At 40.4% G+C, this 27,330-nt stretch overlaps 1 protein-coding gene across 1 annotated transcript in view; it reads right to left on the reverse strand.

Annotated features, from left to right (window-relative positions):
- Window positions 1-13,648: 13,648 nt before the first annotated feature.
- Window positions 13,649-27,330, reverse strand: part of LOC103178046 (long-chain fatty acid transport protein 6) — a 34,739-nt gene continuing 21,057 nt past the window's right edge. The window contains exons 6-10 of the mRNA XM_007892530.2: window positions 20,691-20,781; window positions 19,123-19,321; window positions 16,580-16,677; window positions 15,639-15,769; window positions 13,649-14,716 (exon numbers count right to left, since the gene is read on the reverse strand). Of these exons, the coding sequence (XP_007890721.2) occupies window positions 14,540-14,716; window positions 15,639-15,769; window positions 16,580-16,677; window positions 19,123-19,321; window positions 20,691-20,781 (696 nt within the window). The 3' untranslated portion in view covers window positions 13,649-14,539. The remainder of the gene's footprint in view (window positions 14,717-15,638; window positions 15,770-16,579; window positions 16,678-19,122; window positions 19,322-20,690; window positions 20,782-27,330) is intronic.

Below are 27,330 nucleotides of genomic sequence, written 5' to 3' on the forward strand. Positions count from 1 at the left end.
TGTTTATTCCATTTAATGACTGGAATGGTTTAGAAAGTTGGTTTAGAATCAAGAAGGTTGGTTGAAGTCAGGACACTTGACTCATTTAAGAAACAGCGTAATTGTGTAACCTCATTGTACCTTCTACTGTACCTCTCTTTTGATCTTGTGATAATAGATGTTACATATTATATGGGTATTATACATTATGGACTGGTTGGGCCAAATTGCCTGGCTCCATGTTGCATAGTTTACATAAACCTGTCCCAAATAAACATTTAAAGACAGATAAAAGAGAGGGGCCGGCAGAGGAGTAGAGGGATGGAGTTCCAGAGGTTGTGGGCAAAGTTCCTGAAGGCTTAGCTACTGATGCCGAGAGGGAAGAAGCATGGCATGCTCTAATGGGGGAGGGGTGAACAGATGAGTGGTGGTGCTAGATGGAGGTTCTAGGACATGATGGGATTTATAGATGACATCAAAGGTTCTGAAATCGGGGAGCCTGACAAGGAATGCGGTGATTGAAGTGTGCAGTTTGGTGCAGGTGGTGGAGTTTTGTATGGGCTGCAGCTTGTGCACAGTGAAACCAGGTAGACAAGCAAGAGTTGCATTAGAGAATTTGAATTGGTAGGTAACAAATACGAATGAAGGTTTTTGTGGCATTTTGTGTAGCTTGTGATGAAGGCAGATAATGTGTTGAAGATGAAGAAAAGTGTTTTTTTTCAGTGACCAAATGTGAGGAAGGAAGGAGAGCTGAGTATTGAACCAAAGGCCAAGGTTACACACAGGTTTGGTGCGTTTGAGAGAGGCCAGGGATATTGAGGAAGCCAGAGTCGTAAGTGAGGAGATGTTGTCGGGAAAGGAGGATGGCTTCCAGATTTTCTATTTGCAAGAAATCCAGGTACATCCAGGCCTTGATGTCAGACAGCAGGTAGACAGAACATTGGTGGACCCAGAATCAAGGGTAGAAATGGAAATGTAGTTCAATAGATTTATTGCAATTTGTCTGCTTTAGTTGTGCTGTTTCTGGTTTTCAAAGCAGCCAAATCAGCTTTAAAGGCAATTGATGTATTCAAGGCTAGATTTAAGCGAGCTCAATGCGCTTTGCACTTCAATAAATTAGACTCAAAGTAAGGTGTCAGCTTGGATCAGCTGATAGCAGATTCATCACAGGGTGGGAAGGATGCAATTTTAACCTTATTGAGGTTTGAGCTTATAGTTGAGCTTGCTAGTTCAGTGCAGTGCAAGAGAAGCATAGTATTGTTGGAGGTGCTATCCTTTGGGAGAGACGTCTGAAGCAGGGGAGTGATGTTTAACAGTGTTTATGCATTGTCTGGGTAAGAGGACTAAGGTATAATAAGATTAAGGTAACAATCTGACTCTCATGAACGTGCATCCACAAAATACAAATACTTATTTTTCCTCTTTATTAAAATGTTATGCCACAAATATCTCTCTTTCCCATATCAATGCAACCCTTTTGGTTCCACGTGGAGTCCTGACAGTGTTTCAGCAATACATTATAACATTTGTTGTCAGTTCAAAGGTTCAGTTATACTGTTGCTAATACATGAAAACTACAGTGTAATCAGTTATTAGTTTCTATTATTGTTGCTTACGCATGGATGTCTGACTGCCATGTGGATGATTGTCATAAGACTAATTTGGCTCTGTATGATTCATTGTGGTTTTCAGCAGAATAATGAAGTCATGTGCCATCATGCCTAGGGGTGAATAATTCATTCACATAGCATTGGCTACAACCTAAGCAGCAACAACCACAGTCACACAGGTCTAAGTTTGTCAGCTCTGCAATATAATAATAATCCTTATATTTGATTTAGCGCCTTTCACATCAGGAGAACGACTCAAAGGGCTTCACAGGATATCCTGTAAATTGTCATGACTGAATTTTATAGGTAAACAAGGCAGCCAATTTTCATGCAACAATGTCCCACAAACAGCCAATGGAAGGTCCAATTTCATTTGCGCATTGTTGGCCGACACCAGAAGAAACTCTCTTGTCTTTTCCATGGGATCTTTAACACCCTTGGGACGTCTTTCCGATGTGAATATCACTAACTAAATGTGACTTATTGTTGTTGCTGTTGTTTTCCACCTGGATAGATAGATGGCACCTCAGTTTAACATTTCGTCTGAAGGACAGCACCTCCAACAATGAGGCACACCCCCAGCACTACACTGGAGTGCCAGCCTGGACTATATGAATTCCACATCCCAACATGTGACCTGGATGCACAACCTTCTGACTTAGAGGCAGGAATACGAGCAACTGAGTCGGGCTGACACACAATAATCACGTATAATATAAATAAAGGGCCCTAAATTGAAGCTATCGCAATACTGCTCAGTGGCAGTGAGGATTGCAAACCAGATGTTGGGATGTATTAAAAGGTCAACATTGAGCCGAAATAGTGTGGTAATCCTGCTACTTTATAGATCATTGGTGCGACTGTACTTGGAATACTGTGTACAATTCTGGTCGCCGCAGTACAAAAATTATATTGCAATAATTCAGAGGATATAGAGGAGGATGACCAGAATTATTCAAGGGAGAGATAGACTGGATCAGGAAGAGCGATTAAGTAAACTGGGCATGTTCACGCTGGAAAAGAGAAGGTTGAGAGGTGATATGCTTGCTGTTTTTAGGATTCTAAAGGGACATGAAAATGTAGTCTGTGACAAGCTATTTCATCATGTTCAGAATAGTAGAACCAGAGGGCAAGGGTGTTCAAAGCTAATCTGTGGAAACACTACTTCAATGAGTGAGTGGTAAATCCATAGAACATACTTTCTAGGGAGACAGTGAAAGCAGAAAGTATCGATTCACTAGATAAATAGATTTATTTTAGAAAATAATATTTTTGGAATACAGTATATGAGTAATTTAAGACATGGCACATAGTAAAGTGTAGCACAAATACAAAATTACATTTATATAGCAACTTTCACGTCAGCAGGACACCCAAGGTGCTGGACAGTCAGGGATTTGGACCCGAGTTGGTGGTAGGGTTCAGGGTGGGTGGAGGGCAGGCAGGGTAGGAGGATTGCTGAATGCTTAGTCGAAGAGAAAGGTTTTGAAACCCGCCTTGAATAATAATAATAATCATCTTTGCATTTGATATAGCACCATGTCCCATCTTCGCGACGTCTCAAAGCACTTCACAGAATATACTGTAAAGTGAATTGACTGTATATTTTGTGGGCGAAACACGGCAGCCAACTGCACACAGCAGCGTCCCACAAACAGTCATGGATTGAAGTGACCAATTTAATATTATTATAATTGAAGGAGGCAAAGGAGGGACGAGGTGAAGGGAATGTGGGATGGAGTTCCATAGGGTGGGAGCAGAAAGGCTAAAGGCCCGACTGCCAATGGTGGGGCGAACGGGTGGTGGACATGGATTAGGCCACAGACTGCTGAGCGGAGGAAGTGGACAGGTTGATATGGGGCTAGAACGTCGCGGAGGTGAGGAGGGGTAAGGCCGTGGAGGGCCTTAAAGGTGAGGACGAGGATTTTGAACTATCCTCTGGGGGATGGGGAGCCAGTAGAGTTGGGCGAAGGTGGGGGTGATGGGGTTGCAGAGCCTGGTGCTACAGAGTTCTGGATGAACTGCAGCTTGTGGAGGGAAGAGTTGAGAAGGCCGACAAGCAAGGAGTTGGTGTAGTCAAGCCTAAACGTGATGAGTGTGTGAATGAGGGTTTTGTCGGCCTGAGGGGTGAGGCGATGGTGAGCCAGACAATGTTGTGGAGGTGGGGAAAGGCTGAGTAGGTCGTGGCACGGATTTGGGGTCGAAGGGACAGTTGATAGTTAATCAAGAAGCCCAGGTTCCGGTCTAGCTCGGTGAGGTGGAGTGTGCATCCTTGGATGGTGATCCTCCACACCTCAGGCGCTGGCGTGAGCCAATCAGGAGGGCCTCAGTCTTGTTCACATTCAACTGTAGGAAGTTTTCCCTCATCCAGGACTTGATGTCCGACAGACAGTCGGAGTTGAGGGTTGGAGGCAGAGAGATAGAATTGGGTATCATCCGCATACATGTGTAAGTTGACCCAATGTCTGTGGATGATGTCACTAAGAGGGAGCACGTAGATAGTATGTTTGGAAGAACCGGGCAACTTTGGATCTAATGTTCCCAAAGCTTTCTCCTCTGTTGTAGATTAATCCATACAGAATTATTTGCGATCAACATCTCCATTATTGACAGGGTGAATGAAAAGTCATAATACCATTACAATGTCTCATAAGTTTTAAAGTAATGATATATATGTATTTAGATAATAGGGTGGATTTCATGACTTTTTGGTCACCCTGTAGCGTGTGACTACCAGGATGATAGAAGACAAACCAAAAGAATATTGGATTTTATTTGGTTAGCAATTCCTAATTTCCTATGTTTTTAAGTTGATGCATCTGCAAAGAAGTTTTACTAACACAAGAGAGGGTGGAATGAGAAAAGGCTTCTTCTTCCACAGATTGCTTGCAAATCTACACCATTATGGACCTCATGCATCCAATAACATCATGGTGCAATGAAGGGTGTCATGAATATTGAAAAACAGAAATAAGTTATCTAATTGAGGACTCGGGATTTAGTGACATTGTCCATGCAGATAGGACAAGCAGTCAAGCTATAAACATTCGAATTTGCTTGCTTTGGGCAAAACAAGATGCTGCCAATCAGTAGTATGGATCAACTCACCATATCCCTAACTTCAGAAGAGCAATCTGAAAAAGCACCAGTCATTTTCACTATCCACACTGGCCACCCTTATACCCTTTGTGGTAAGTACTAGATTTGTGCCAAAGTAGGAGTCATTTTGTGCTGTAGGAACCGATGACAAGAATGAGGAACAACAGTTTCGGTACCCATTCCTAATTGACTGCTTACTAATAGTAATGCCCAACTCACGCGCAGAGGGCGTTGAATGAATGAATACAATACAAAATTACATTTGTCTAATGTCTTTCAGGTCGGGAGAACATCCCAAAACGTCCCAAGAATCATAGAACCGTACAGCACAAAAAGAGACCATTCGGCCCATCGAGTCTGTGCCGGCTCTTTGAGAAGAGTAATGTAATGTCACTCCCACTCCCCAACCCTTTCTCCATAACCCTGCAAACCCATCCTCTTCAAATACCCGTCCACCTCGTTTTTAAAAGTAGTTATCAAATCAGCCTCCACCACCCTTTCAGGCAATGCATTCCAGATTCGAGCAACTCGCTGCGTGAAAAGATTTCTTCTCACCTCCCCTCTGCTTCTTTTAGATACTATTTTGATTCTGTGATCTCAAGTCACTGACACACCCACCAGTGGAAACAGGTTTTCCCTTTCTAACCTATCAAATCCCCCTCATGATTTTGAAGACCTCTATTAGGTCTCCTCGTAACCTTCTCTGCTCCAATGAGAATAATCCCATCCTCTCTAACCTTTCCTCATAATCAAGGTCCCTCATTTCTGGTACCATTCTTATAAATCTCCTCTGCACTCTTTCCAATGCCTTAACTTGCTTCCTATAGTGGGCGCAATATTCTAACTGAGGCCTTACCAGTGGTTAATATAGGTTAATCATAACCTCCTGACTCTTGTACTCTATACCCCTATTTATAAAGCCTAGTATCCCATATGCCCTTTTTACAGCTTTATCTACCTGTCCTGCCACCTTCGAGGATTCATTTACCTGCACCCCCAGGACTCTCTGTTCTTTTACCCCCCTTAAGATTGTATTACATAACCTGTATTGCCTCCCCTCATTCTTTCTACCAGAATGCATTACCTCACATTTCTCCACATTGAAATTCATCTGCCATGTGTCTGCCCATTTTACCATTCTGTCTATGTCTTCCTGCATTGGCTCCTATCCTTCTCAGTGTTTACCACCCTACCTAACTTTGTGTCATCCGCAAACTTGGAAACGGTACTTGCTATACCCAAGTTCAGATCATTTATATATATTAAGAAGAGCAGTGGTCCTAATACTGATCCCTGGGGGACGCCACTGTACACTTCCCTCCAGTCAGAAAAGCAGCTGTTCACAACTCTCTGCTTTCTGTCTCCCAGGCAGTTCTGGATCCATGCTGCCACTATCCCTTTTATACCATGGGCTTCTATCCTTCTTACAAGTCTTTCATGTGGCACTTTGTCAAATGCCTTTTGAAAGTCCATATAAACTACATCAACTGCATTACCTTTATCCACCCTCTCCGTTACCTCATCGAAAAATTCTATTAGATTTGTTAGACAAGATCCGCCCTTAACAAATCCGTACTGGCTGTCCCTAATTAACCCACATTCTTCTAAGTGAAGATTTATTCTGTCCTGGATTATAGTCTCCAGCAGTTTCCCCACTACTGATGTTAGGCTGACTGGCCTGTAGTTCCCAGGTTTGACCTTCTGTCCCTTTTTGTGCAGGGGAGTCACTATGGCCACTCTCCAGTCCTCTGGCACCACCCCTGCGTCCAACAAAGATTGAAAAATTGTAGCCGAAGCCTCCGCTATTTGTACCCGTGCCTCCCATAGTAACTTTGGTTGCATCCCATCCGGACTGGGCGACTTATCTACCTTCAGCCCAGTCAAGTTTTTTAGTACCTCCTCTCTGTTTATACTTATCCAATCCATTTCCTCTACCCTCTTCTCCGATACTGCGGCATTTGGTGCTTCCACTTCGTTTGTGAAGACAGATGCAAAGTATTCATTCAGTACATCAGCCATGCCCTCTGCCTCCACAATAAGATTTTCGCCTTGGTCCTTAATTGGCCCCATCCTACTTTTGATTCATCTTTTATTCTTGATGTGTTTGTAAAATATTTTAGAATTCCCTTTAATGTTACCCACTAACCTTTTTTCGTATAATCTTTTTTCTTATTTCTTATTTCCTTTCTCAAACCTCTTCTGCACTTTCAATATTCTATTTGGTTGTCTTCTGTATCTTGGGTTTGACATTTGTCATACGCCTCCTTTTTCTGCTTCATTCTAGATACAATTACTTTCTTCATCCAGGGAGGTTTGGATGCCCTACTTTTCCCTTTTGTGGGAATGTAGTTATTCTGTCCCTGAGCTATCTCATCCTTGAAAACTTCCCACTGCTTTTTAGTTGTTTTACCTCCCAATCTTTCTTTCAAGTCCATCATGGCTAGTTCCCCTTTTAACTCACTGAAATTTGCCCTCTTCCAATTGAGTATCTTCACCTTAGATGGTTCCTTGTCTCTTTCCATATGCACTCTGAATCTAATGATGTTGTGATCACTATTACCCAGATGCTCGCCCACTGAAACCTGCTCCACTTGCCCTGCTTCATTCCCCAGAACTAGATCTAGCACTGCTTCCTTCCTCGTTGGGCTGGAAACGTACTGATCAAGAAAGTTGCCCTGTATGCATTTTAGGAATCTTTCCCCCTCCTTGCCCTTTGCACTGTTCTTTTGCCAGTCTATGTTGGGATAATTAAAGTCCCCCATTATCACGACTCTGTTGGCCTTGCATCTGTCTGAGATCTGCTTGCAGATCTGCTTATCTATTTCCTTCTCACTATTTGGTGGTCTATAGTATACCCCTACCAGCGTAACAACTCATTTTTTGTTCCTTAACTCTAACCAGATAGATTCTGTTTTGGGGCCCTCCAGCACCTCGACCCTTTCCACGGCTATAACCGTATCCTTGATTAACATTGCCACACCTCCTCCTTTTTTTCCTTCCCTATCCCTCCTGAATACATTATAGCCAGGAATATTCAGCTCCCATTCCTGTCCTTGTTTGAGCCAAGTCTCTATTACTGCTACTACATCATATCCCCCTATGACCACTGGAGCCTGCAGCTCACCAATATTGCTTGCTAAACTCTGTGCATTTAGGCACATGCCCTCCAAGACCAACTTGACCTGTACTGCACTTCCCCCCCTGTTTTATTTCTCCATTTTCTAGTTCTTCATTTTTTGCATTCCCTTCCCCCCTCAAAACTAGTTTAAACCCTCCCCAACAGCATTAGATAGCCTGTCTGCAAGCACATTCACCCCAGCCCTGTTTAGGTGCAACCCATCCACATGGTACAGGTCCCACCTGCCCCAGAACTGGTCCCAATGATCCAGAAACCTGAAGTCCTCTTTTCTGGACCACTTCTCCAGCCAAACATTTATATGCTTGATCCCTCCATTATGGTACTTATTTGCCCGAGGCACAGGGAGTAATCCAGAGATCACAGCCTTGGATGTTCTATTCTTTAGTATGTTCCCCAGCTTTTGATATTCACCCAGCAGAGTCTCAGCCCTTTTTTTTACCAATAGCATGGATCCCAACCTGGACCATCACTTCTGGATGTTGTCCTACCCTCTGAAGAATATTATCCACCCGTTCCTCGATGTCTGTAAGACTGTTGCAGCAGGGAGGCAGCATACCATCCTTGACGCCTGTCTTCTGTTACAGAAACGTCTGTCTATACCTCTCACTGTTGTATCCCCTATTACAACAGCATTGCTCCTGTTACTTATGCCCCCCAATCAACAATCAAAGAAAGAGAAAATTGGAAAATATTGATTGGATGGCTGCTCTATAATAATAATAATAATCCTTGCATTTGATATAGCGCTTTTCATGTCGGGAGGACGTCCCAAAGCGCTTCACAGAATACACTGTAAAGTGAATTGACTGTATATTTGTGGGCAAACGCGGCAGCCAATTGCGCACAGCAATCTCCCACAAACAGTCGTAGATTGAAAATGACCAATTTATTATTGTTTTTAGTTTTGGAGGGATTATTATTAGGCTCTGTGTGGAGAATGGAAACTTGCCCAAGGTTTCGCCCTGACCTGCCGGGAATTGAACTCAGGTCTCTCACTTGCAAAGCGAGTGCTCTAACCACTGAGCCACAGGACTCCACTATAGTATGGAATTGATGGACCAATTGAAGAATTTTTAAAAATTATGGATTTGATTTTATAAATCTTACAATAGTTTTATATTGTAGTCCTGTACATGTGGAGTCCTGTAGCTCAGTGGTTAGAGCACTCGCTTCTCAAGCGAGAGACCTCGGTTCGATTTCCAGCAGGGCAAAACGTTTCCTTATTCCACATGCCTCTGTTTACCTAGCAGTTAGTAGGAACCTGGTTGCTATTCGATTGATAAATCACTTTTCCGGAGGTAATAATTTCTTAAAAAAGATATATAAATTGGTCACTCAATCCACAACTGTTTGTGGGACACTGCTGTGCACAATTCGCTGCCTCATTTCACCCAGAAGATATAGTTAATTCACAGTATATTCCGTGAAACACTCTGGGACGTCTGGAAAACGTGATAAGGCACTATATCAAATGCAAGGATTATTATTATTGCACTAATGTCTGTTTGTCATACCAAATGCAGAACTGGTTGCAGGAGTAGGTTGGTTCATCTCAGCTGGACTACTCCAACGCCCTCCTCGCCGGTCTCCCATCCACTACCATCCATAAAATCCAACTCATACAGAACTCTGCCACCCGCATTCTCACCCGTACTAAACTCCGCTCCCCGATCACCCCAGTCCTTGCCAGACTGCACTGGCTCCCTATCCCAGAGAAGATTGACTTCACGATCCTCATCCTCGTATTCAAATTCCTGCACTCTGCACCCCCCTACCTCTCTGACCTCCTCTCTCCTCAAAACAGCACCTGTTGCCTTTGTTCCTCCGGGTCTGGCCTCCTCCTGGTCTCCCGAGTCAACCGCTTCACCCTCGGTGGCCGTGCTTTCAGCTACTATGCCCTGAGGCTCTGGAACTGCCTTCCTCACTCCCTTCACCTCGTTCCCTCTCTTCCTATTTTCAGGTCTCGGCTTTCTTTTCGACCGTGCCTTTGGTCACCTTTTCCCCTCCACCCGACTCGGTCCCGGGATCCGAAACTATAAAGCGCTCTAAGACACCATCTGGTGTGGTGGGCACTATATAAATCCAAGTTGTTGTTGTTGTTCAATGTTGCAACTCTGCAAGTCTCCTTGGATCACAAATAAGTTCTGTCTCATTGAACATTCAGGTATCAGTTAACAAGATAGATTTTCAATTTCTTTCCAGACTCCACCGCATGTACTTTATGATTAATTTCTTCTTCCCGAAATATATTAAAAGTGAAAAGATACCCGTGAGCAATTACAGAGCAGCAGTCTGATCTAAAGATTCAGACATTCTTACAAGGAAACTGAAGCTTATTGTGCAGTTCAGTTAGGTGAACCCAAGATTCAATTACAGCCCTGAAGAACCTTTCTCTTCTCACAATTATTATTTTGAATTCTTTAACACTTTAGGTTTGATGCATGGTTTTATTTTGCTGTCAGTCAGTTTTCACCAAGAATGGATGTCTGTGCGGACACCGACTGTCAGTGAATGGTCTCCAACTCTCTGATGTTTCACAAGAAGATTAACTGGTTGTGACGTCAATATTGCTGGTTTATCACAATAATCTGCAGTGGATCAGTGGGCAATTCTACACTAAAGTATATTGCAGCAAGTGGTTTTGCAGAATCTATAATTCATTTCTAATTCTCTTCAGAATTAAGATTTGAATGTTTCACAAGATGAGACACAAGAATGGGGAGGGGAAGAAAAGGAAGGCTATAATTCCAAAGAATATCCATCATAATGCAAAATCTGCACTATTCTTGATCTCGGTAACTGAAGAAAATGACAAGGAATATATTTTCAGGTCAGGACTGTGAGAATATATGAGGGTTTATGCAGTATTACATTGAAGCTTCACCCATTCCGTCATCGGTTACTGAAAATTCATATTATTAAAAAGGAAAACAATATACAAATATATAGCACTGATGAAAGCTTCTGTTGAAATCATCAATACAATATAAAGTAGGTATTTCCTATCCTGACAACCTAAAAGTAGCATTCTTAGTGAACCTTACTTTTCTAATATATGCATTATATCGCACTCTACAACATTACAAAGCACTCAGCAATGAAAGCATAACAAAATTTGTTTTTAGTATTGAAGGAATAATTGCTATTAAATTGTCATTTAAATAAACATTTAATCCTTTAGAATAGTTAATCTGGATGGTCATTGTATTGCAATCTCTTGTGTACCGTGTGTGGCCAAAAGTATGGACTTTAACAAGTAGTGAATGGAATGCAGGTTTATAATAATAATCTTTGCATTTGATATAGGGCCTTTCACGTCGGGAGGATGTCCCAAACCACTTCACAGGATATACTCTAAAGTGGAATGACTGTGTACTGTGGGTGAATGCAGCATCCAATTTCCACAGCGAAGTCCCACAAACAGACGTGAAGTAAATGACCATTTTTTTACTTGAGAAATTATTCGTCACAACACCACAAGAAATTCCCTTAACAAGTTTGGAAGATGTGTGCAAAATATTCTTCCAGTAATCTAGATAAGAGCATGAATGGCTCATCACTGGAATTATGATGAAAATTAATTGTTATCTGCTTACACAACAGACTTCCAAATCATATCAACAAGGAATCTGAAACAAGTTCAAGGTTGATTAGTAAACATACCACAAGTGAAATCCCTTTATAAGAATAAACTGGTTTTATTGAATGTATTCTTCCACATCATTGTATACATAAAATTAGGTTATCACGTCTTAGCAAAAATTACACTCTTGTTACAAAAATAAAAGAATTATAGTAATGATGCCTTGCAAGTGTAACGTACAACAATTTAAACCTAACATGATGAAAGATGACCATCTGATCACAGAACCTGAATCGCAAATCAAAGTCAGAACCCAGCATCCAATTACATTTTAATATAAAGTAGAAGGTTGTTCCAGTACTGGTTAAACTTCTACCGGGGAGAAGTAATAAGTAAATAAAATACTCTGACCCTCCTACACAATTTACAAACAGTAGCAACTAATTCATTCATTGTTTGGAAAAATTACTAAGGTCATGTCCCTCCAGAAATACTGAAAATTCTTCTATAGTCTTACAAATGACTTAAAATAAAAAGATAGGCTGGGAGTAGATAGATCCAGTTTCGAGGCCACCATAACATATGTGGACTGAAGAGCCTACTTATGTGCTGAAATTTACATGACACCGTTTAATTTTCCCTTCACGCCCACAGATAATAACAACAATCTTTGCATTTGAAAGTTGTACAAGCTTACAGAACACAATTTTCACAAGAATTCCGAGTTTAAAATTTCTGGAGGAACACTATTCCAATAGTTTTTCTTAATAGGATTATGCTAAAATGTATGATCAAAACAAATAATTTTCATTATCCCTTCACTATTATAGCAATGTGTTTTAGCTGAATTTCAAATAGAAAATATACTTATTTGTGGAATAGAAACTGCTCATCTAGAAAGATTACTAATATCCAGAATGCACTTTTCTTACTGCAGTTTGTAATATACTAAAAGGTCATCACTTAGAGTAAAGCAACATATTAAAATACAAAAATTATCAGTAAACTAAATACATTCCACCCTGTCTAAGTAAAGCCTATAATGCGTCTTATCCCACCCCCACCCTACCCAACAAAAAGATTACTTTAAGTTGTAGTGTTTCATTCTTCAGGTGGACAGCTTCAAAATAAGCTTAGCTTCCAGCTCGGAAAATTTGCTACTTCTGTTGTCATACTAAAACCATTAAAATCATGTTTTGAACCTAGACAATTAAGCTAGTAGTTATACAAATTCTTTCACAATGAAAACTCATACAATTAGTAACACATCAAATGTGCAAAACTCATACTCTATATCTGACCTGTTTGGAATCAAATTATTGAACCATTACTTGTGAAATTATTTACAACCAAAATGAGACTTCATATTAAAATTGAAGAAGAGATTAGATGCACTTTTCGTAAATGTTTTGCTAGTTGTGTAGCAATTCGGTTGATCAAGCTTTTTAAAAAGTAATGTAGTAGTCTTGCTTTATTCAGTAAAACTCGCGTAAGTATTATCTTTATAAATCATATAATCGCCTAAGTTGTACATTCACCCGAGTCCCATTGAGATTCCTTTGCACTTCAAGTATTCATCACCTCCTAACTCGTAACAAGGTTCCCAATCCTCCATTACTCCTGCACTTACTGGCTGCATTGAATCAAGGGAAACATAGCCTTGATCCATAAACGCATGTGGAGAACTTCATTTTGATTCACTGCGATTGCAGCACTTGCTGGTAAGTGTGCATGGGATAACAGGTCAAGACATATTGAATCGCAGGAAAAGTAGTTTTGACCCATGCACAATCCTTGTATATTGCTACTGTGGCCTTCCTGTTCCATGTACGGATTTCCTCGCCTGAGAACAGGTGTGAGAGGTGCAAAGCTGCTATGCTGTCAAGTCCAAAAAAGTTTTTGCTGACATTATTTTGGAGTCCTGTAGTTCAGTGGTTAGAGCACTCACCTCGCAAGCAAGAAACCTGGGTTCGATTCCCAGCAGGGCAAAACGCTGGGCAAGTTTTCTTACTCCACACGCCTCTGTTTACCTAGCAGTAAGTAGGAACCAGGTTATTAGTCGGCTGGCGGATTGCTTTTCCGTGGGTAAAAATTCCTTCAAAAAAAATAACAAGAGGTCACTTCAATCCGCGATTGTTTATGGGACATTGCTGTGTGCAATTGGCTGCTGAGTTTCGTCCCACAAAATATACAGTCAATTCACTTTAAAGTATATTCTGTGAAACGCTTTGAGACGTCTCAAAGACGTGATAAGGCACTATCAAATGCAAGGATTATTATTATTAAAGGCCCGGACTAAATCCATAGCATGTGTGGAAGACATGATTGTAAAATTTGGAAGCAATGTGATTCAAGTTAATTAAGTCAACAGGTATTTTTAGTCAAACTGCATTAAACATTAACTACTCTATTAATTGTCCACTGGAATATGTAAATTGGTATTAATATTATCCAAGGCAGCCTCAGCAGTAAAACAGCATAAAAATTGCCACCCGTCTCCATACAACCCTATAGTACAATAAGGACTGAATCAGTTATTGATATGCTGGCAACTTGAAGAATTGGGACAGACAGTTTTTGTTATATAGAATACAATTAACAAGGCAGTACTAAGATATCAATGAGTAGTTGGAAAAGTAATAGATACAATGATTAATACAACATTATAGTACAGCCAGGCTTTGGGACATGATGGCAGTGCTAAAAGGTCAGGTATATCTACAAACAGTATTTGATGTTTTGGCATTTTATGTACAATTTGCCATAGGATTCAGATTCAAAGGAGCATAAATGTCTAATATTCACATAATCCTCCAATATTGGCTAAAAAATCATCAGGTACAGTCCTTTGAACAGTTGAAAAGCTACAATGATTTTAGAGTTTTAAAAGATTGTGCTCATTAGTGATATCAGTAACATTTTATATACAAACTCACAACATCAGGTGATTTTGTATTCGAGGCAATCGTAATGACAGGTCAAAACTCTTGCCGATAGGTCACTTTAGACAGAATATACCGACATAAACAGCTGGTATTAATTTCATTATCACATCACATGCTGAGAGTCATGCTGAAGAGGCATGATTAAACCGCAGCACTTCAGTAAAAAAAGTTAACCAAATATTGCTCATAATTTTATCTTCAAAGACAAGATGTCATTGAAAATTTGTTCTGTCAATGAAGCACAGGATTTCTCAGAAACATTTAAGAAATACAACGGTTCAGATATTTTCATGGGATTGAATCCTTCTTCCACCAGATGCATTTTTTTTCTTTTGAAAGTTCCAGTCATCTCCATGGATTCCTAAACAAACACAATTGCTTTGATTAGTTTCTGCATTGAAACACTGGCAGTGTACATTGCAATAGATCTAAATGAACAAAGGTAAATGTCTAGGACTGAAACTAAGCAAAACTAGTGATCCATTGATTGGAACTTTTCTTAGTGAAAGATATTATTTTTGAAGTATTCTTTATTTTCAAACATTTTCTATTTAATCAAACTATCCAAGCCTTCTAAACCTTAAATATAGGTTAAATATCTTACCTTTCTTCTTCCTCCTGGCTTCTACTCTGCCTTCCAAACAAAAGTCTGCCTTTCTATGATCTCGCTTGGCATTGATAAATAATGTGGTTGAACTATATATGTAACTTTTAGGCTAATCTTTTACACAATTTTTACAGAATTATTGAGCTCTACAGCTCAAATAACATCCAGAACAGTAAAACACGTCTGGCACAAGAAGGGTTAAATTTAGGACTACTCATAATGTTCAACAGCATATGAATTTTCATTCACTTCTTTTGGTTTTGTCTGTTTTATTTTATGATAATTCAATTTGACCTCATTTCATTACTTAATGGTTTGATAGATTATGCCACTGCCTATTTTTATAAGATCTTTTAATGGAATTTTCAATGCAAAGATTAGGATTATTGTTACATATTTAAATTGCAAATTGAAAATAGAGTAATAAGGTGGTTTCAGTGTGATACTTCTAATACATTATATACTGCCCTGTCTTAAATCACCCCGCCCTTCCCTAATGTTTTAAGCAATTAAACTACTGTGCACAATTGGCTGTTACGTTTCGCCCATAAACTATATTTTACAGTATATTCTGTGAAGAGCTTTGAGATGCCTCGAAGATGTGATAAGGTGCTATATCAAATAAAAAGCTTATTATTATTATTGTAAAGAGGAAGTCTTCCGTTTACAATTTTACCTGGATCCTTATGAAGCGTGGGAAAGCATAGCCTGGAAGATATTTTATAATATGACTGCAGAAGATTTTCCCATCAAACTCTTGGCCTGGATTCAGGATAATAGCTGCCATTCCTATCCTGCCTTCATACCCTGTTGGTAAACACAATAAAGCAACAGTTTATTGATATGCGTTTGGGTTTGCCCACAAGGGTAGTTACACATATGATGCAATTTGTTACCAGGATAGTGAATAGTGAAGAAAGTAGTTGTGACACAAACTTATGTTTTCCACAGGAGCTTTAGAAGTTTTATCCCTTTTAAAACTTGCTCATTCACTTCATGGCTGTTTGTGGGACCCTGCTGTCCGTAAGACTAGCTGCTGCATTTGCCTACAAAATACACAGTGATGACAATCCGGTGAGTCTTGTGAAGCGCTTTCAGGTGTTTTGACAATGTGAAAAGGAGTATATCAAACACAAGGATCAAATGAATTGTTTTAATATTGTTCTAAAAGAAAAGATATTGCTTGAAGCTTGGACTGAGTTCAGATCTCATATATTGGTCGTTAATGAATGCCATTTGATGGTGATTGATAGTTGCTGCCAGGACTTCTTGTGTTTGATGTCTCGCTCCCTTCAGCTCAGGCCTGTTGTGTGTCCCCAAATCCCTCTTTGCCACTGCTCTCCTAAACTCTGGAACTCCTTGACTCATTCTCTCTGCCTTGCACCCTCTTTATGCATCTTTACATCCCACTTTACCTCTTCGACCTTGTTTATAGTCACCTCCTTTCTTCCTTGCTCGGTATACAACTCCATCACCGTGCAGAGCTAGAGTAGCAAGAAGCAACCCTGCATGATGGGTGCTATGTAAATGCAAGTGAACCGCTTGCAACATGAACTAGGATACATGTAGAGCAATTTTCTTTGAGAAAAATGAAAGTGTTTTGATACAATACGATACCTGGTATGGAAACTCCATATACATTGACTTCTTGAACAAAGTCGAGCATTCCAATAATGTCCGCCACCTCTGTGGTTGCAACATTTTCCCCTTTCCATCTAAAAACATAACAAAATCCAGACCAATAAGCATGTGAAAATAAAACGAAAAATACTGCAGATGCTGGAAATCTGAAATAAAAACAGTCGCTGAGAACACTCAACACTCAAATTTTGATTCACTTTCCCTTTCTCCATACATGATGCCTGACCTGCTGAGTGTTCCCAGCGACTTCTGTTTTTGTTTTAAGCACCTGAAAATGTTTTGTGCTTATGAACTCATCTAATGTACACCATTGGCATTTCTCTGAATGAAATAATTTTCCAAAATTCTTACAACTGCTGAAAGAAAGAAAAATACAAGACCAAGAACATTTTAAGTGTCAAGACTTTTTTTTCCTTCCCCTCTTGCAACGGAAGCACCTCTCCCTATACATCAGCCACATAGCCAATGAATAACCGTATCTGACATACAACCCATTATGAAAACTCACTATGCATGATTGCTGCCCAGTAAAAGTTCTTCACAACAGAGGTCCTTTGGCCCATTTGATATCATGCTAATGGAAAAATATTTCCCCACTCCAAGATCAAGCAGTTTCTTAAATTAGTCCAGAGTCCCAGTTTCAACCATCCTTTGAGGTTACCCATTTTGTGTAGGAAGGTCTGATTTTCACAAATATGAAACAAAATACCAATCAAATAAAATGCAGACATTAATGCAGAGGGGTCTAATTTGCCATATTGCAAATGGCATCAGAAATGCCCGTTTCAGTCTCTACAACCAGCCTGAGAGGTTGGACTGGGATCGTGGTTAGCAATAACCAGAGGCTGCCAGAGTGTAAGTTAGGGCTGGAGAACGAGATGGATGTCTGAGGGAAGACAGTGCTTCATTCTTCAATTTTTCTGTGATTTAGATTTTTTTTAATTTTTGCTTTCAAACCCCCTTGCAAATTAAACTCCCCTTCCAATACACAATCGGAATTTTTCACAGCATATCACCCATCTCAAATAGGTGTTTAGACCTGCAAGCTGCATCATCCAATGCTCCACTGCCTGCATCCTCATCCACACCAAATCTGCACACACATCACCTCAGTCCTCGTCAGTTTCCAGTGACTCCCATCTCCTTGCAGATCAATATCCTCAAGATCACCTACAAATCTGTCCACTCTCTGGCATCCCGATCGCCTCCTCTGCCTATCCACTTTGCTCAGCTAACTAGGGCTGCAGAGCGTTCCCCATTCCATCTCCTGCAACTCCCATCGGGTGGTCGGCGTTTTGTTCGACCCTGAGCTGTCCTTTCTCCCTCACATCCGCACTACAACTGGCACCGCCTTCCATCACCTTCGGAACATCGCCAGACTACGGCACTACCTCACCCCTCACGCTGCTGAAACCCTGGTCCACGCCTTTGTCACCTCAAGGCTGGACTATGGGAACTCTCTCCTCGCCGGCCTTCCCGCCACCTCCCTCCACAAGCTGCAGGTCATTCAGAACTCTGCAGCTCGTGTACTGTCCCGCACCAGGACCACATCACTCCCACCCTCGCTCGCCTCCACTGGCTCCCCATCCCCCAGAGGATTGATTTCAAGATCCTCATCCTCACCTACAAGGCCATTCACGGCCTTGCTCCCTCCTACCTCTCCGACCTACTATCCCCTACCTACCTGCCCGTACCCTCCGTTCCTCTGGCTCTGGTCTGCTCCACGTCCCCCGCCCCAACCGCCCTACCATCGGTGGTCGGGCCTTCAGCCTCTCAGCCCCAGGCTCTGGAACTCCTAGGCTTCCCTTCTCCTCCAGTCTCTTTCCGTCCCACCACCCCTAAACTGGTAGAACTCCCTCCCTATTCTACTCCTCCATCTCCGATCTCTCTTTTCTATCTTTGAGGCCTCAAATCCTACCTCTTTGAATGCGTTTATGGCCATTTCCCTCCCCCACCCCCAGCTCAGAGTCCAACTCTGTCTCTGTAAAGCGCTCTAAATGAACGACGCTTTATAAATGCAATTTGTTTTATTAAATTTAGCCATTTTATCTACATTCTACCCAATAACCTTCAGTAGCCATTCAAGAGTCCCGTGGAGTCCTGTAGCTCAGTGGTTAGAGCACTCGCTTTGCAAGTGAGAGACCTGAGTTCAATTCCCGGCAGGGCGAAACCTTGGACAAGTTTCCTTACTCCACACGCCTAATAATAATCCCTCCAAAACCCAAAACAATAATAAATTGGTCACTTTCAATCTACGACTGTTTGTGGGACATTGCTGTGCGCAATTGGCTGCCGCGTTCGCCCACAAATATACAGTCAATTCACTTTACAGTGTGTTCTGTGAAGCGCTTTGGGACGTCCTCCCGACGAGAAAAGCACTATATCAAATGCAAGGATTATTATTATTATTATTATTAAGAGCATTTGGTGTCTTGGCTGTTCCTGGTTAGTGTGAAAGATTCATATCACCCAATTTCACTGGACAAAATAATGAAGCTTCAGATATTTATATAGCATACCTAAAAGTGTCTCCAATTCGATCACGGAAGTAAATAAAACCATCATGGCTCTCGGACATCAGGTCCCCAGTGTTGAAGTATAGATCCCCAATTTTGAACACATCTTTCATGAGCTTCTGGTCTGTAAACCTTTTGTTTCCAGCATAGCCACTGAATGGGTTCCTTTTTGTTATTGGAGATATAAGGAGTCCTGTCTGACCTATCACAAGAGACAAAGGAAAGCTATAAGCCAGTTCATACAACTAATATGTTTATCATTGTAACTGGTATTTGTACAAAATATGAAGAGTGTGACAAGCCAGTTCGCTTGCAGTACAACACAGTAGTAGATGCAATTGTGTATCAAGTCAAACTCCTGGTACAACTGAAATGCTTATGTTCATGTGGTAGGCTCCTGCATTGTGCAAGTATATACTCTCAACTCCAAACCATAACATGTTGGATTTAAAATGTCACAATTTACAAGTTAGACACAAATGTCTTCCCTAATTCCCCCCAAGATCAGTAAAGCAGCAATGGAGTCCTGTAGCTCAGTGGTTACAGCATTCGCCTTGCAAGCGAGACACCTGGGTTCAATTCCAGGCAGGGCAAAACCTTGGACAAGTTTCCTTACTCCACACGCCTAATAATAATCCCTCCAAAACAATAATAAATTGGTCACTTTCAGTCCACGACTGTTTGTGGGACACTGCTGTGGTCAATTGGCTGCCGCATTTCACCTACAAATATACGGTTAATTCACTTTACAGTCTATTCTGTGAAGCGCTTTGAGACGTTGAGAAGGCGTGAAAAGCGTTATATCAAATGCAAGGATTATTATATTATAAAACATTATAATGTTCAAAAATACTTTAACCATACCCTGCGGGGAAATAATTTCAAGAGTAACTCTTCAAACACCATTGCTTTTGCAGGCCTCAACAGATGTGGTTCATTTTATTCTCTGCTACTCTGCAAATTGTGAGTACGCACAAGAAATGGGGAATTTGCCCTTTCTAGGAGATTCTACATACCTATTAACTTTGTAAGAGATTCATGGAAGAGCTCTTTCTGAATCTCATCATATATATCACTATTCTCAATTGGCTCACAGAGACTGTGGATTAATGGCCTGTTCCATGAACATACAATGCTGAATTTAGCATTCTGGTCTCAGTGGATTGTGAACAGTGCTACTCATTCACAATGCCACGACTGTGCAACATAAATCTGCCTCACAGATCTCTCAGCATTGCTTTTTAAAAGCATAACACTTGGAATCACGAAGATCAGACAAACAGGACATCTTTTCCTTCCAGCTAATTTAGGAATATCCAGAATTACAGGTCAGAACACAATAAAAAAACATACAAATAAAATGTTTCTGGAGCAGTACAGAATAGAGCACCAAGCGCAGCCCAGTTATGTCATCCTACTCAGAATACACAATCATTTCTGGTGGTGAGTGAATGTCTTACATGCTGCAGAACACAAAAATGTACAGATCTGAAGGTTCAGCCCTGGATTGTGCTTGAGAATACATGCATTAATATTTTCTTTTTTAAGTTAAAGATCCCCTTCAAATATACCTTTATTAACTTTTTCGCACAGTCCATGTTCATTCCTTAGAGCTTCTTCCTTCTGGGCATCGTATTTCACCAGCTCGTATGGTATAAATCTCTGAAGCATAAAATGGGTTGCAACAATAAGAAACTGTATCTATGAAGATCTATTATCTGCATTGCAAAGTGAAAGCCTTTTGTTTAAATATTTTGTTCTAAAACCACTCATAATCCTCCGAGCCAAGTGTATTCACGAATTTTGAAACAATTAATTTATCAGCTGCCCATTAAAAAAAACTCTTATTGTTCAATCGTACTTCAACCATGCCCTGCGGGGAAACAATTTAAATAGTAATTTTTCAAACACTATTATTTTTGCAGGCCTCAACAGATGTGGTTCATTTTATTCTCTGCTACTCTGCAAATTGTAAGTATGCACAAGAAATTGGGAATTTGCCCTTTCTAAGAGATTCTACATACCTATTAGCTTTGCAAGAGATTCATGGAAGAGCTCTTTCTGAATCTCATCATATATACCACTATTCTCAATTGGCTCATAGAGACTGTGGATAATGGACATCGATTAAAACTGGTACTTGTGCATGCAGAACGTGGCAATGTTTAAAATGTGTACAAATCACAAGATCGGTTTGGATCAAGAAGGCCCTTTGATCCATCTGACCTCATCCTTGCAGAACACCCACCCATATCATTCCCCCATCACAGCATCAAGCAGCTTTTAAAATAATATCCAGTCACCAGTACTGTAACATTTCACATCGTAAGAACATAAGAAATGCTAGACGAAGAAAGGCCAAGGTTCATCTAGTTCGCCTTCCACTTTCCTGGCGGTCACAAAGAACAATCGTTGAGAACAATATACAAGAATTGAGGCAGCAATCTCTATGGAGACTAAGGGTGAGCAACCTTGTAATTGGAACAGGAGTACATTTTATGAACCCTGGAAGAACCCAAGTACTTTCTCTTTTTTGAGTTAGTTGAGGCAAAAAAAGTTTAGTCGGTACTATCTTTAAAGTACTCAAACAGTATCCTACGTGAAGGGCACTATGTAAATGTAAGTTGTTACTTTTCAGATCACTTCAAGTGTGCGTGTATGTGTGCAATGCACATCTTATTATCAGCAGATAAATGTTTTTTCAACTACTGCTTATGTTAACATTTTATTGAATGTACCCTCCCCTTTTACCACTTGCTAAATTCTTAGATTATCCATTGGCCAAATGTAGTCGACACCTAGCTAGAAAAGATTCAATAGGATGATCAGACTGATGATGTGTGGTCTTAGCCTAGGGAAATGCTTAGTGACTGAATCCTGAACCACCAATAACAGCTGGAGTATTATAGCTCCATGAATTGCTGGGCAAGTCACCCCACAAAGATAATTGGTGCCAACATTTTAAATCAAGCTTCCAAATGAAGGATGCCAATTGCTTTGGGGTTTCCAGAAAACATGCTGATAAGATTACTCAAAGACTTGGCTCCTATTGAAGCGCTTTGCTTTGTAGAAGTAAGCATCCTAAGTTTTTCCTATAGTGTTTGAGACTTACTTTTGCATATACAAATGTGCTGTCAATCTGATTTTTTTTTACAAACTGCATTTAAGATGCCTGAAGGGACAGTGTAAGATGTGCATGACACACAAACTAATAAACTAAGTTATTGAAATCAATTCCCACATTAATGATCATCTGGAGTCTAAGTTGTCAAAAAAAATTCCAGCCAAAATACAATAGGAGCATTATTCCAGGTTCCCAAGGAGAAAATGTAGCTTGTGATTTGCATAAATAATTACAGTTCCCAGAATGATTCAGGAAACATCACGCATGCACTGAATGACAAACAGCACTTCTTCATTTGTATGGAATTCAGGCTGTCAGCCTGATTTAATCAGTAGTTCTCTAGTCTCTAGCCTTCAAATCAAAGTTTTTTTTGGTTCAAATCCCATGTCAGGCAACAACCAAATTTTTGAAAGAGTTTGCCTCTTACAATATCATTTTGCCCATAAAATACAGTCAATCCACTTTATAATATGTTATGTGAAGCACTTTGAAACATCTCAACAACGTGATCAGGTGTTATGTTAAATGCAAGGAGGATTATTAATATTGGATCCTACATAGTAAAGAGGAGCTAGCAAAGATTTGTTGCTTGGAATAGCAAATCTATGTCTATGTTGATTTGTAAAAGCCTGGCTCAGTTAGTACAACACTTACCTTTGAGCCAGAAGATTGTGGGTAAAAGCCCCACATTGGGACTTTGAACTCATGTAGAACCCTTTGAACTCTCCTCCGCTTTCAAATCCCTTGTCCCCATGAAATCCAGGACCACCTTCAAACCCATCCACTCCCCCTGGTATAACAGCCATCTCTGTTCCCTTAAATCTCATACCCGGGCATTCGAGCACAGATAGCACAAAATCAGCCTTACTATTCATCTCTACATGTGTCTCAAGCATTTACAAACTTACCACCTCTTTCTCTCCCAGGTCAAAACCACATTGTACTCCCAGACCAACCTGGAGGTTGAAATAATCCAAAGTTCTTGTTCTCCACTACACATCACATCCTTCACACCACCTGAATCACCCTCATTCCTAACATCCTTTATTATGTTATTATTATTTTATCTAATGCCAAGAAGAGCTCCTGGGGTCCTGGTCTTCTTTGTCTCTAAGATACATAACATCCGCTTGGCTGCCTACTCTTCCTCCCCAATGTTCCCAAGCACACCCCACTCCCATGCCTTCTACATCATCCACTCTTTCCTCTACGGCTCCTATCACCGCCCACCACCCTACAATCCCTTACTCCCATTTCCCCTTTCTCCCTCTCAACCATAATAATCTCTATGAAGTCCACCACCTTCTGCCTTGACCCCCTCTCCAGCTAGCTGCTGGTTACCCAACTCCCCCTCCTCTGAAAATAAAAATAGAAGTCGCTGGGAACACTCAACAGGTTAGACAGCATCTACAGAGAAAGGAAAGTGAGTCAATGTTTCGGGTCCACAACCCTTCGTCAAAACTGACAAAGGGTCAGTTCTGCCCCTCTGCTCTTGTTGGCAAACACAGTCAACCTATCCCTCTCCTCAGGCTCCGTCCCACACCCCTCAAAACCACTGTCAAATAAAACGCCTTTGACCCTTCTATCTTTGCAAACTACTAGCCCATTTCCAACTTCTTTCCTAAAGTTCTGGAATTTGTTTCTCGAATACCTCTCCCTTTACTCCCTACTCGAGCCCCTCCAGTCTGGTTTACGACTGCCCACAGCATAAAGACGGCACTTGTTAATGTCATAAACGACGTCCCCTCTCTCCTTCTGCCTCGTTGTCCTTCTTGATCTCTCTGCTACCTTTGACAGTCAATCATACTGTCTCCTCCATCACCTCTCTTCTTTCATCCATTTTAATGGGACCGCATTATTCTGGTTCGAGGTCTACTTGACCCACCACCATCACTACGTTTCTGCAAACAATTTTTCCCTCTGCCGCTGCTGGGGTCAACTGTGGCATACCCCAAGGATCCATCCTTGACTCTCCTTTTTCCTCATTTACATGCTCCCTCTCAGCAATGTGACCCACAGACATGTGGTCACATATGAGGACAACACCCAAATCTACTTCTCTTCCAACTATGACCCCAGGTTCACTTGTCTGATGTCAGACATCGAGGCCTGGATCAGTTCAACTTTCTGTAGATGAATGTTGACAAGACAGAATCGATACTCGTTGGTTCCTGTCAACGTGTTCTTATGCAGGTTACGTGGATATGTATCACAGTTCAAAGAATGTAGCTAAGCTAGTAAATTTCATTAATCGATCGTCATATACAAACAGAAGTGCACCAATTTTGTTTTGTCTGAATCCCAAGGTCAAAGCTATGGCCCTGAACAAAAGTAAACATTGAACAAAAGTAAGCTATTGTAGTAGTAAAATAGTACATTTCTCAAAGAAGCATCTGCAGGTCAATCTCATAGTCCAACATGCACCGATCACTGAACTAGAGAACCTTTATAAAAATAATAATAAAATGTTTGCTATTTTGGATGATCGACCTGTGATTCCAAACATATATTAATCTCATGACAAAATTCCTGGCTGTACACATCAAGGGTTAAAACTTCCATTCAGTACAACCTGCAATGCCTTTGGACACGTTAACTGGATATCCCATTCTAGTCGCACATCAACAAAAGGTGTTGTTTATAACACAAAATTAAATTATTACCAATTGATGTCTGGAAAGTGAAGCAGCCCAATAAAAGAAGCATTTTATGGGCAATTATCCAAATGAGCCAAACTCAGCTAGACAATATACAAGAATCAGCAACAGAGGAAAGTCCAATACCAATGATTTAAGTCACAAGTACAGAGGCCATTGATTCCAAAGTTAACCATTACACTGAACACTCACCAATATTCATGTGGGCTTGCTTTTCTCAAATTATCATTTTGTTAAAAACAAACTCCGAGATTACAATTTGTACAAGAGTGGGGATAATGTTAAATAATGTAGTGGAATATTAATATTATCTATTTGGTCACTTGTACTTTGTGAACAATTCCATTTGAAATTCCATTCCTAAAGGCAAACTTAGATCATCAAAAGCATACGATCAGTCAACAATCAACAACTTGTATTTATATAGGTGATGCATTTATATAGTTCACGCGGAGTTGTCAGTGAGATATGCACTTAGACCTGGAAATATGAAAAATATACATGCTTAGCTGAATCAGAATTCACACAGGTGTATTTGGAACAGCCCTCTCCTGTGCTTCAATTTCTTTGATTCTATGAGACTTTTTAAATAAAAAACAAGGTCCTGTCTAATAGACATTGAAAAAATCCCTCTACATTAGTCTAAGATTTTCCAGGAGGATTCATTTACTTCCCATTGTTACTGTAATTATTGCACTGTGTTTCTCCTGGTCTTCAGGTTACCATGTTACAGACTTGCACCGTGTGAACAATCAAAGAATTCTATTGCAAATACAAAGACAAGTAACTGTGACCTGAATCCTTCATTTCAAAGATTCGCTTCTCCATTTGGTGTAATTTAGGGAATTTAAAACTGTCACAATGTTTGATTGCTATGATTCATGACAAATATTTGAATATCACATCTTTGACATTTCCCAGTTATGTTGCATCGCAGATTCCCACCTTCTAAAGGTACATCTCATGATAACCTTTAGACCTGCTCCTGCTATGATTTAGTAATCCTCTCCTCCCAGGCTACTTCTTTCTCCTGAAACAATCACTTTACACATGACCAAATCGAATCCCATCCATCATTTGAGTTATTTTATAAATACTAATCATAAAGGAATAAGGAACCCAAAAATAGCAACACAAACAATAATAAAAGTATTAATACAATAGCTGGAAGGACAAACTGATAAATTTAAATGAACTACATACAATTACATAGAAGGGTACTGCACGGATACAGGCCATTTGGTGGACCATTCTACTGTCTCAGTGCACCCGAAAGTATTTGTTTGGGTTTACATTTTAATCCCATTTAACATCTTCCATACCTCTATATGGTCCCCTCTCAAGATTGAAGTTTATTCCTCCAACACCAAGGATCATCCTCATTGCTCTTCTCTGCACTAAAACTAGGGCTTGGTCAGCCCGCATTGCAGGACTAGAGTACAGTACAACACAGTAGTCTTGGTGTGGCCTGACTGGAGCACGAGATAGCTTGAAAATTAACTATAGGGATCTGAACTCAATTGATTTGGCAACATAGTCCAGCATCCTGTTTTCCTTACGTAGTTCGCAAAAAGTAATAGATAGCAAACTGAAGACACAGATTTGGTCTATTTAAAAAAGGCAGACCACCAACATATAGGAGGTGATACCAACAATGACCAGATAATTCAGAAGTCAGACATTTTTCCAGGTTCACTTATAGGTTCCCATCCCTGAGATATTGAACCTAGCTGACCGTGTTATAACTGAACTGCCAGTCATTTTTTTCACAGACACAGATATTACCTTGAAAATTGATGTAAATGACAGAAAAAAAGGGAAGGTTAGAAGTTATGCTTTTTTTTAAATGCAAAGGGTTTAATATAAATAACAACAGTTCCATTTTATGTCTTTCATGTCAAGAGAATGGCGCAAAGAGCTTCACAGGCTACACTGTAAACTAGAGTGACTATATTTTGTAAGCAAATAACTGCTGAAGAAGTCAATTTAAATGGGAACATAAATTTGAGGAAAATGATTTGTGGAGTCCTGTAGCTCAGTGGTTAGAGCACTCGTCTAGCAAGCAAGAGGACCTAGGTTTGATTCCCGGCAGGGCAAAATGTTGGACAAGTTTTCTTACTCCACAGGCCTCTGTTTACCTATCAATAAGTAGGAACCTGGCTGTTAATCAATTGGCGGTTCGCTTTCTGGGGTTAATAAGCCCTTAAAAATAATTTGAGTGAGTTGGATTAGGTGGGAATCCATGACTATTTATGGAACACTGCTGTGCACAATTGGCTGCTGCATTTCACCCACAAAATATACTCAATTCACTTTACAGTATATTCTGTGAGGCGCTTTGAGTTGTCTCGAAGGCATGATAAGGATTTATTATTATTATATGAGGCAGTAGTATTGAAAGAAAGTTAAACAATCTGGAATACTTTCTGT

This window comes from Callorhinchus milii, unplaced genomic scaffold, assembly GCF_018977255.1.
Source record: "Callorhinchus milii isolate IMCB2004 unplaced genomic scaffold, IMCB_Cmil_1.0 Scaffold32, whole genome shotgun sequence".
Taxonomy (NCBI): Eukaryota; Metazoa; Chordata; class Chondrichthyes; order Chimaeriformes; family Callorhinchidae; genus Callorhinchus; species Callorhinchus milii.